The 12,851-nt window shown below is 37.7% G+C and overlaps 1 protein-coding gene across 1 annotated transcript in view; it reads right to left on the reverse strand.

Annotated features, from left to right (window-relative positions):
• Positions 1-7,016: 7,016 nt before the first annotated feature.
• Positions 7,017-12,851, reverse strand: part of CAMSAP2 (calmodulin regulated spectrin associated protein family member 2) — a 136,976-nt gene continuing 131,141 nt past the window's right edge. The window contains exons 16-17 of the mRNA XM_088447898.1: positions 9,341-9,459; positions 7,017-7,481 (exon numbers count right to left, since the gene is read on the reverse strand). Of these exons, the coding sequence (XP_088304024.1) occupies positions 7,176-7,481; positions 9,341-9,459 (425 nt within the window). The 3' untranslated portion in view covers positions 7,017-7,175. The remainder of the gene's footprint in view (positions 7,482-9,340; positions 9,460-12,851) is intronic.

The following is a 12,851-nucleotide window of genomic DNA, read 5'->3' on the forward strand; positions in this document are numbered from 1 at the left end:
TCTAAAACCCGAGTTCATGGAACATGGTCTCAAATGGCTGCAATGTAAAAAGCAATACCCAGAAGTCTCTTCTCCTTTTAGAGAGAAATATTTTTATGATAAATCCTAAAGGGAAAATTGGTTATATGTAAATAAAGATCTAAATTATTCTAACATAATGGAGTCCTCGCTACACATGGTGTCCAAGGTTTAGAACAATTTAGGACCCTTGAATTGTAACCATGAACCTTTAATACTGTATATTGCTATGGAGATTATGGGGCTAATTCGGAGATGGGAGCAAAGTTAAAAAAGCAAGTGACTTTGCACCTAGAACAAACCACATTGCAATGCAAGGGGTGCAAATACTTTTTTTTTGCATAGAGGGTAAATACTGGCTGCTTTTGCATGTAGCCCACAAATGCTGGACAGCTTAATTTTACTCCCACGTACAGTGGGAAAACATGGTTTTACCAAGGTAGAAAGCCATTTGTTTTATTTTGCTTTGCTCAAAACTCAGCATCAATCCCTATATTTGTATTCTGTCTGAATATCACTTTAATGTAGATGTGTCACAAACAAACAAAACAAATATATCACAGGACAATCCTAGGCTGGGACCCTGGAAACCTTCAACTTGGAATGCCAACTTTCTAGCAGTACAGATCCTTGGTGCACCAATATTAAAGAGATTGGGGATAGAGTTTTATCAGGCTTATTGAGTTTGGCACAACATGAAGCATTGCGGTTTTATGACCTCAATGAATACTGTATTTGGGTGTTAAAGTTTTCCTCTTCAGAATTATGGAGACTCTTTACCCTGCAGTTCTGTTCGGGTCTATTTTCGTTTCGGTGTCAGTTGGTTATTTATGTAATTATGATTTCCATATTTTATTATTTTATTTTTTTTGGCAAATAGTTGTTATGATCAAAAAAAAAAAATTATTATTTTTTTTTCTTTTTTTCCAAGTTATGAGTAGTTAGTACTAATGTACTATTCGGGTCAATATGACCTGATGTGAATATTATACTAGTGAATGACCGTAAATGTTTTGCAACACATTACTTCAACAATAACAATTCTGAAGATTATGAATACAGTGTCAGTTCATTGGCTTACATTTGGATTATGTACATTTTTCACCTTTTTGTATTAAGTGCAATAACCCTGCTGTTCTGCTTTGGTCTATTTGACCTGAAACAAAATTTGTTTCGGTGTCAGTTCGTTCATAATTTTTGTTTGTTTTGGTTTGTTTATCTGAATGTTTATTCACTCTAATGAAAGTTTGGAGAATATCCCTTGTTTGAATATTAATGAAAAGCGTAATTTTATGATACAGGTCATATTGACCCGAACAGTACATGAGTATAGTAGACCCATGCAGAACAGCAGGGTTAAGGCAGGTCTTTCACAAAAGGTTCCTGGACCAATGTTCCAAAGATGTCAGCCATATTGGTAATCGTGCATGGTATACACCTGATGAAGAATTTGGGATATATAGGCTTACCGTGATAGACTGATCAATGACAGGTATGTTAGTTGCTAATCATAAAGAGTTCTACGGAAAAATGTGTTTTGTTTTGTTGCTCACAAGAAGTAATGAAAACAATAATACACAACCAGCTGCTAACTATTGTACTACAGAAGTGGATTTCTTCAAGACCAGCAATGGCCACCATGCAGCCTAGGGGACATAAGCTTTCCTCAAGATGGTCACTACCCAAAGACCCAATTACTCCTCCTACATTAGCTGTTTATTTATTTGGACAAGATTCAGCAAAATGATTTCACAGCAGTCGGATAATTAATGATTAGATTGTCTTTCCATGCAGTGTCCAACATGAGCAGGCTTCTGCTGTGGTTGGGTAATAAAATTACACTAGTGATGCTGTAACATGAAGGAGACTATACAGTTATTATGGTTCTGTAACCCTACATAGGAGAGAAAGGCTACCAGAAACTGTCACAATACCTCATAAGGTCTCAAAAGTTTTATGAAAGAAGCCTATTTTTTTTTTTTTTAAAAGATGGACACAATCTGCAGTCAGGAAGACCTTGCACATACAGTGAAAAGGAGAGGGCTCTTCCTTAAGAAAATGCAACTCAAACAAAAGCAAAAGATGCAGGGCAGAGATCTTTTATTTTCCACTGCTTGCAGTAATGATGATGATGCAAGAGGTTCTTAGCTAAAAAGTGCAGGCTTCCTTTTACCTATTATATATATATACGTATGTACATACACGCCTATATACATAGAATTTATACAATGGAGTTTTAGATCTCATTAACATGCAAATAATGTAACACAGACCCATATCAAATATCCTTGAGAGCATTAAAACAAAACGTCATGTTTGTAAATGATCTGTATGCCTTTGAATATGTTGAAAAGTAGTGATCAGTTTGTGTTATTAAAACACTGATAACAGAATGTAAAATATCATGTGAACAACATACTAAAGTATATATTAATTGGACCTACAGAATGTATTCCAATAAGACAACTTTGCATGTTTCTGCAGCTCGAGCATTGTTGCAGTCTTAGGCCCAGATTCAATTAGCCTCAATATCTTACCGCGCGAGTAATAGGGCTGTAGCCACAAACTTTTATGTGTGGAGCTATTCAATTGCAATCCCTTTTTCTTGCACAGTAAATCTGCAGCTAGCGTGCGTTAACCCATAGCTTCCAGGACCCAAGAGCTATGGGTAAACACATTCACAGCAGCCACGATAAGGACAGAAAGACCAACCTGACGCAGATTTCTGTTTGAGCCTCAGGAGGAGGTGAACAGAAATCTGCGTTAAGTGCAGCTTGCAGGCTGTAACTGAATAGCCCCACTGCACTGTGGCTAATTCTAACTTCGAAACTGATTTCAGCCCTTAGGGTTAAAATACATTTTATTGGGGGAATTTAAGTTCAGGTGATGAGCGTGAAATACTGGTAGAATGGTCAGAGCACCAACACCTTGTGGTTATCAAAAGCGACAATTTTCCTGCGCACCCCAATACAGATGAGAAAATGATCAATGTTAGGCTACCATAATTCTCAGGGTTCTGCGCAGCTGAACTCTGTGGTGGCATATTGTTGAAATTTAACTCCTGCCTATACGTAGAACAAAAAACAAAGTAGAACGAAGGATTATGAATATGCAGAAAGCTCAAGGATAAAAATTAAAAAAAAAGAAAGAAAAGAAAGAAAGAATATAGTAAGTAGCTTACTTAGTAATACTGTGTAAATAGTTCATGCAGTGAATGCAAACAGTAGAAATAAAGATCAATCGTATCGGGGAAAAGCGAAGATATTTAATACATTGAATGGCTACTCCTAAACCCTATATAACACTTCTGGAGTTGGCAAAAGTACTACAAGTTATTCCTTAAATGTATTGATTGTTCAGATGACAAATAACAGACCATGAAGCCTAAAATACAAGTTGGTCCGATATGAAGACATCTTATAACATTTCCAAATATATATGTAAATGTTTCCATATCATGAGAAAACTTGATGTACAGTATCATTTTCATTGTTATATTGGTTCTACAGAGTAATGCAGCTATTATACTTTATCAGCTATCGCACACCCACCTGGGTTGGCTCACAGACAGTAAGGGCTATATTTACTAATGTGAGAGATGTTGCCCATAGCAACCAATCAGATTCTACTTAACATTTAACTTTCACCTTCTAAAAGATAATAGCTAGGATCTGATTGGTTGCTATGGGCAACATCTCCACTTCTAAAAACTAGATTAGTAAAAACTAAATTAGTAAATTTACCCCTAAAGCTGGCCACACATCTAAAGATTATCTGTCCAACCAGCCAACTAGTTGATTGGTTTTAATGAAAATCTGGTAACGTATGGGAGTAACTGATGATCAGCAATTTGCTCCTAAATGCCAGAAAACAGATGAAAATGGTCGTTCAGACAAGTTTGTTAAATGTTTGATCTAAAGAATTGTTCAAACAGTTTTTGTCCATTGCTTTCATACCTTACCAGATTTTCATTCCAACCAATCAACTAGTTGGCAGGTTGGACAGATAATCTTTAGATGTGTGGCCAGCTTAAGTGTTATGTGCATAGGTAAAGAAAACAAAAACCCTCCCCAATTATAGCTGTATCTCAAATACTTTGTGATAACGGAGTTCTGATCATTTTTACATACGTAGTTGTGAATGGTACTACTAACTAATTTATATTTAAGTTTTAGTTGTCCTCTAATACTGAAATTGGTTGCAAATGCAAATATGAACAGAAATATTAATATATTACTGAGGATCAATGCAGTAGGTAGCACTGTATGTTAAGGCTAGAAGCGCCTGTTAAATGTGTGTTTGGAGAGCAAACCCCCTACCCCTAAAGGGACCTCCTCGAAAAACATGTGGTGGTAGGAGACCTATTACTGCACTGCGATCAAGTCCTGCCAAAACTTACATAGCTGTTCCTCTGGGTAAAGGTCAGACAGACTGATTCAATTAGGTTAACATTTTTTATATATATATAATTTTTTTTTTTTTTCTAATAAAGCTTACTCAAGTTAGAATGACACTTTCTGTATGAGAAAATCTTTCTTGTAGAGAGGATTAGCCTAAATGTTTACTGGATGTCATTCCACTCTAATATCAGCCATATAAGCACAATAGGGTGGCTGAAACAATTAGCAAGCAAGTAATGGAATAGTTTAATTCCCTGCTACCTTAGACTTCTGTACTGTAGGCTGCACTTTCATACCATGACGACTGGAACTGCAGCAGGAAAAATATTGCAGTTGTTCATAAAGCAGGTGTTAAAAGCATAAAAGTGGTTCTCAATCTCAACCCTCAAGTTTCCCAACAGGTGATGTGTGAGGATTGCTGTGTGTGGAAGCAGCAGGTGGGATAAATACTGACCCAGCAAAATGGGTGAACTCACCTGTGCATGATTAAAGAAATCCACAACACATGATCTGTTGGTGACACTGAGGACTAGTGTTGAGAACCTCTTCAGCAATGAGTTAGCTGGACAGCGTCACATTATTTTGTTTGTACTTCTATTTATTAACAATTCTTTTCCACCTATATAGGCAGCAACTACAGAACAGAAAGCCTCACCTCAATATATAAATAAGATGTTCTATTCTTGTACAGTAGAGATTCCAAAATTATTTTAGTAAATTTGAACGTACAGTAGATTGAATTTGGTTGGCATGAAGGCCTCAAATTGGATTGTGGCACGATTGTAATTTTTGGTCTGCATGGATTTAGGTTCCCGGTTCACAGTACCCGAATAGCGAAATCCAATGTACAACTTGAACGATGGTTACATTTAGGTAAAAGTTTTTAGGCCATCTACAAAATGTATTGGAAATTTTTGAACTTTAGAGCGGATGTGATAAACTGGTTCATTACCCACTTTGAGCATCTCTAGTCTACAGTGCAGTACTTGAAAATTGTACAGACACTGTACTAAAATGTAATCTCTGGTTGTGGTTTTTACTGGATGATCCCATACATTCATAACTTGACTAGCTGCATTTGTAATACTAATCTGGTCCTGTTTATACAATTATATTTTTAAACATCAGTTGTGTGAACTCCATGAGTAAATTAACTAGCGTACATTCCCCCAATATATAAGTATAAAAAATTAAATTACAATACAATTCATACTCCTAACATGCTGTTTCCTTATATATATAATAAAAATAGATTTTAAAGTGAAAAACACTGTGTAAAATGTAATGACCATATCATTTCTCTTTGAAGTTAGCTTTTAAAAAAAAAAAAAAGTAAATTTTCACATGATATGAAACACTTTACAATACTTCTCGTAAAAACAACCATACTTGGTCTTAAAATTGACAATAAAAAAAACAAAAAACACCCACAAACACACTTTTCTTTCATTCTTGAAAGTGCATGCAACTAACCAGACAAGATAGAGGTGTCCTGTCCTGCAGCATTAGTGTTTTATCTTACTGTCTAATACCTCCCGCTCTTTTAGCACTGCTTCTCTCTCTTTACATTGGCACTGGATTTACCCTACTTGGTCCACTGTGTCACATAATGAGCATAGCACATATGCTGTGTTACTGTACCAGGTGAGGGGGTCTAGCTTAGCTTGCAGCAATTTCATGTGAAGTGACCCTGATGACAGTCTGATATTATGTCAAGAGTAATTCTAGCCTGTTATGTCAATACATCTAGCTGTGCCCACCAGTGTAAGGTCACACAGTAGGTGGTCTTCATTTGCACACATACTGACAAAGTAAATACTTTAGCAGTTGTGAATTTTACAAAAGCTAAACCCAAAATCTCATAAGTTATTCGGAGACATTAAGTCGACAGCAGTAAACTGTTAAGACTAGTGTTTGCCAATATAAAGGATCTATGCTCTATACCGAACAACAGATAATTAAAGAATTAAAAACAATAGTTATAACATAAAAACAGATATAGTCACGCTACATGAGGTGATAAAAATCAATAAAAATAAACAGAGTATAAATGTGTATTGACTACACTAGGCGCTGTACAGTAGCGCTGTGCATTCTGGGAATGTCAGACTGGAGAGGGAATTATATATTCCTTTCCTTGTAACACTTAACCTGCAGACAAATAAGTGATGCTGTCAACCAAATAAATGCTTACTGGCTTTGCATTTCTGAGGTAAGCTGGCCTATTCTCACTGCCCTCCTACTGCTAGAGAGCTCACTAACACTCACATGTGCTGCTGCTGCCCTCCTGGCAGGGATATGGTTCAACTTCTTTCAGTCACACACTTCTCCAAACAGCAAAAAATCCAAAAATAAAATTCAAAACAAAGTTTCAATTTACCCATATGAACTCAACATCATCTTGCACGCACGCAACCCAGAAATAAAAGTGATAAAGATGGCAAGTGATGTTGAGTCATTCCACTCACTTAAGATGGGCAAATATCAGTGCTTCATTGTCTGAGTCCATATTGTACGTGCCCCCTGAATTCAGATAACATACAGCTTAACCTCCCAGTTACGCGAGTCAAAAAAGTTTTCTGATAAATAACCACCCTCCCTCATCCCTTTGTTAGCCCCCCCCACCCCACCCCCCTCATCAATACTGCCCTACATTCCAGTTGTGTGTAAAGACAGCAGTACGAAGTGTCTGTGTTCACCTAACAAAAGTCTCACTGGCAACAAATGTCAGGTGGGTCAATGTTTCGCCAGCCATTGCTATGCCTTGGGAGAGAGCAGTTTTTTGGGGGTCATAGGTCTCTTAGCCTGCCACAGGTGGCTGTGTATGGTCACAGCATCCACACTGGCGGACATAGTTTTGGCTGGGATGAGGCTGAACTGCTTGCGATCTGAGTTGTACTTGTAGAGGCCATCCATCATTTTACGGTTTATGGAGCGCGGCCCAATGCCTATCAGCTTGTTAATCTCCTCCATCTCTGGATAGTAAGTGTATACAGATCGGAACTGACACCCCGAGTCGCGAAAGAGGATCAGGAAGTTGTGGGCGTTCGACTTCTCCATTTCCTGTGGTGCAGAAGGGCAATTTATAATGTCAGTAATACTGATAATTAAAAGTATAAAAGATACAGGACATTTGTTGAAGTAGGAGGCATTGTGAAGATCCATATAAATTTAAAAAAGGCAATGTACATAGGGTAACTAGGTCACCTGCCCACATAACATGCAAACATATTGGAGGCAGTTCTGAAAACTGGTACACGTATAACAAGGTGATATAATCCACAGAAACCAATCTGGTTAGATCACTTTTCTAGTACAGTGTGCTTTCATGTATGTCCTTTATGAAGTTATTGGAGAACACTGAACTCAACCACAAATTATCTCCTTATAATGAAAGCACAACAAGCGTTGCCCAATTCTTAAATCACTTGTGCCAGTTAACGTGTGCTTCTTTGCAACCACATTTTGATAGATCATTAAACATACGTAATAGGGGAGATCTATTCAATTAATAATTAAAAAAATTATAAAATTAAACAGTAATCTATTGTTGTTTCATAGAAAGTCTAACATTAATCTGTATGGATACATTTATGCAATCATTTAAAGTATTTGTGTAAAATATATATTTGGTTTTCTACTTAAATATAAAATGTTTTTTGGAAGAAAAAGTCAAACAGTGGTGAATAAATTGACCTATAGTACAGACTGAAAATGATTAAATTAATAATAATAATTGCAAAACTCCACAGAATAAAACAGTTGAAAGGAGAAAACAGCAGCAGTTAAGATAGAAACTTTCACAATGTATTTTTTTAATTCATATATTCAATCAGTAATAAGATCATTCGCATATGATTGTTACTGGCTCTTCTGCTGTTTTGGTGGAGAAACTCTGCATTTATAAAACTGGAATGCAATGTATCTATACCTACCTGTGAGACAGATTTAGCGGACATGTATTGTGTGATTATGAAAGAAAAAGTTAGGAAATAACAGAACTCACATCCTCATCTGTAAGGCCTTATATCCACAGGTTTCATTTTCTGCATTGTATTAGCGTTTGTAACATAAATAACACCAGTAAAAACGCATAGATGGCCTGATTTACAGTTATACACAAACCTGATGGTTAGCGTACTGCTACGATGGTGGGGGGACTGCTCATGTGCAGAACAGCTCCTGCGCCATCGCATGCTGGGCCCCCTAAGCCACAGCCAGGGGGACGGCCATGGGGTCAACTTTATAAAATGGGGGAGTATTGCCATGTTTTGTAGTCATGCAGAGGCCAGGGTCTGCATCTTCTGAGGCCATTCTGAGCAAGCTTAGGTTTACTCAGATGGCGAATGGCTGCGACCATCGTGATCTGATGCTGCGTCACTGGGATCTGCGATGCAGACAGAAGGCGTCTTTTCTTCAGATGCCTCCTGCCAACTGGCAAACTTTTATTTAAAAAATGTACACGATTTCACTATTGAAAGTGGACACAAACGTGTTTAATTCACAAATGGCTCATACTGTATGCTCTGCCAGACATCTGATCAAAAAGTACTTTCTTCGTAATGCAAATGGACTTCTATGCAAGAAGAGAGGGATAGATTGTACTACTTAGGTAAATAAAGCATTATAGATTCGGTATGAGGCCACCAATGTGAATTAGTAGATTGGCAATTGCATAGAGATAGAAGTACCTAAAGGCTACACCTCTCAATTTTGTTTTAAGTACATTTATGCCTGCGTCAGAGACGATATACTTCAGTCACCATGAAGCAAATGTCTTCTATTTAGTTTTTTAATACACAGCATTAAAACAAACAAAAAAAACCACACGCACAAGCACACAGCATAAAGATAGCAGCCAGCAATGTGGAGTACATTCTTTTAGGCTCATATGAGCACTAGTAATTGAGCTTAGTACAAACCTCCAGAATCTTGTTTTTTTGGCCTTCATTCACTTTGCCAGCCAGGCAGCAATGAGAGATCGCATTCTGGATGATATATTTGTTGGATTTAGCACTGGGCTCCTTGTACAACTTTGGTCCTGTGGGCAAGAAGCACTCATTAACAGCTGAGAACATATAGGACACTACATTGTAAGAGAAAATGATTAACAAAAAAGAAAAAGTATACTAAAAACACAGATTAGGATTTTTTTTTTTATAGAACCTTATAATCCACAGTGTCTATAGGGTTATAAAATACCTACTAATACATAGTGTGTGTATAACGAATACTGATGACATTGCCAACGAATAGGGGTGATTTTGGAATACAGTAGTGGTTCATACTGTACATCAAAATGAAATAGGTTGAAGAGCAGGAGATAGAGTAGCTCTTTTTAAAGCAACCTGTAGCCAATCAGAGCATTAGAATACTGGAAGCAGCACAGAATATTTCAGCCCAGCCACTTACTGCGTTTCCATGTAAAGGCAATAATAAGTGGGAAGGGCTGGACCAATCCAGTGATAAATTAATCTGTATGTAACACAAGGCTCATTCATATGCACATAAATTTGCATGATTTAAATTTATGTTGGTCAGAAGTGTGGTAAAGTTAACAGAAAAAGTTCCCCTGTTTTATAAGAATTTAGTTTTCACACTGACACCCAGAATGGCATATGTAACACGTAGCACCCTCTTTTCTAAAAATGATTAAATGTAATGAATATATAATAAATTCTAATTAATAAACAAATATTTTTAATACATACTATATTTTTACAGAATTTAATTCAGCTATTGCTACATTTTATGACTGCACGTTTGCTGAGTGGGAACTGCCAAGCTGATTACGTTGTGTGGTTATTAAATAGACACCCAGTGTAGCTTTATTCTTGGCATAACCTTCACAACTATGCAGAGATACTAAATAACTACAGAACCTACATTCCCAAATACACAGACAGTTGGCAGCATTAGGCATGTCTCCCTCCTTGTTTTCCACAAGATTGCTTATGTATGTGCATATACCATCCCACAATAACGGTAATTATAATTCATGAATGCCAATATGGGGATTACACCAGAAGCCTGGATGCATTTTGCCATGTTGTTTTAAAGAAAACGGATGCAACTGAACAGGACAGAAACAGAAAGGCTCATTCTAGAAGAAAAGGTATGTGAATTCCATTGATGCATTCTGTATACTAAAATGTATGTTCAAGTACTGAATAATTAGAAAACTCTGTCCCTTTTTATATACTTTTTGAACAAATTAGGTACAGTATTAATTAATGTCCATCACATAATTTTTTGCAAGTAAAAACTTGCTTTACCCAGGCTCAGAAGACCAATAAAAGACTTCACATATGACAGTGATATTGCCAGTGTCTGTGGTCATCAGACGACACCTTATCCTGATCCTCAACTCCAAAGTGTCAAATGGTTCATAGCTTCCCCTGGATTCCTGCACTCCAGGCAGTAACCAATCCCAGGAATCTCTCTAAATTTGGCTGGCGCACCCTGGTGAACCTGGACTATATTATTACATGGTCAACCTTTGTCAGACTCTCACAAGTCAACGGCTCCCCAGACCTTCCTCCCCCCTGAAATAAAGAACCATGGAAGGTATTACCCATAGCAACCAGATTGTAGCTATAATTTTCTACAATGTATTAGACAAATGATAGCTGCTGTATAATCTTATGGGCTATACTACCCTCAGGGTCATTCTTTAAATTGGATCATTTTGCCCCAGCTTCCACTCTGGTGTATATACTGTAAAAATGCCCCAGCTTCCCCTCTGGTGTATATAAATTCTATTGGACAGTCTTATTACACTGGGATGGTCCTAGGGTTCTGTAAGTGGAACCTTTGAAAAAGTGATGGTAAACACTGGTATAATGTTAGAGGAAAAAAGGTAACAGGTTCTAACAGGATAATATAGTTTATCTTACATTTAATGAGTACCCTAAAATGTACGTACAGTCAGAGCATCAGAATGTCCACAGTACGGACAGTCAGAGCATCAGAATGTCCACAGTACGGACAGTCAGAGCATCAGAATGTCCACAGTACGGACAGTCAGAGCATCAGAATGTCCACAGTACGGACAGTCAGAGCATCAGAATGTCCACAGTACGGACAGTCAGAGCATCAGAATGTCCACAGTACGGACAGCCAGAGCATCAGAATGTCCACAGTACAGACAGCCAGAGCATCAGAATGTCCACAGTACAGACAGTCAGAGCACCAGAATGTCCACAGTACAGACAGTCAGAGCATCAGAATGTCCACAGTACAGACAGTCAGAGCATCAGAATGTCCACAGTACAGACAGTCAGAGCATCAGAATGTCCACAGAAACGATAGACAATAGTGATCATCTTGTGGAAAGCAGTAACTGTGTTAGCAGTAACCTGTGTTATGATGTGATAGAGGAAAGAGCTATATGTGACACGTACAGTGTTAAGATGTGAGGATATGTAAGCAAGGAGCCAAACACTGAGCGGCAGCTAGTGGAAGGAGCACAGAATTGTGATAAGAGGCTCCGAGCACCTCAATATGAAACAAAGTTCATACACCAAAATTGTTCTAATCAATCTCCATCTCCTAGAAGGTGGAGATAGAACCACTGAATTAGAATATGTGATGCAATCTTTGGGTAGCAGTGACCTGTCCACTTGTGATTACTGGAAATGTATACATACAAGTAAATACAGACTAAACACAATACTGTGAAGAAGAAGGTAAACACCCCAGTTCCAGCGCTATAATTACTAAGATACTTATGGTCATTAATAGGAGCTGTGTCTTGTAGTATCCAACAGTTTAAAGGTTGGTCCTTTTCTCAACACTTGCAAAAGAAATGGTAGTTGCTCAGATCAGCTTAATTGCATAACACAGGTGCTTGTAAAGGGCGGGGTTTACTCTGAACACAGAAAAAAAGAGATTTGCCCCCCAGCACACTGCAGCAAAAACAATACTTAAATCCTACATGATAATAGCGATTCAGAGGTATTAGTTACATACATTTGCAAATATATGAATAAGCGCCAGGCCAATCGTCAAGGCTCCTCTATACTGGCGTCCCTAGCATTAAGGGGTTCACGTCTGAGAAGCAAGGCACCCCAAAAAAATTCCAACCAAGGACCATCCCCAGGGCATCACACGAAAAGGGAAAAAGGTGATAGTGAAGTATAAAGAAAAGATGTGTAAGTATAAATCAATAAGTGTTAATGAAATGAGAAAGAATTAAAATGACATAAATAATATACAAACAAATAGAAAAGTGATAAAAGTATTCTATGTGAATTAAGTGGTGATGCCATGAGAAAGGCCCAGTCAGAACCCCCCCGGGGGCCCCACTCCCAAACGCTCACCCCAAAATAATTATTGCTACATAATAGTAGCACCCACTCTGGGTCATATAATTACAATTGATGTACTGCATGATAACAGTACATATAAAAGCTGAGCGCTAACTTACCTTGG

Source organism: Taudactylus pleione, unplaced genomic scaffold (assembly GCF_031769625.1).
Source record: "Taudactylus pleione unplaced genomic scaffold, aTauple2 ptg000444l, whole genome shotgun sequence".
NCBI lineage: Eukaryota > Metazoa > Chordata > Amphibia > Anura > Myobatrachidae > Taudactylus > Taudactylus pleione.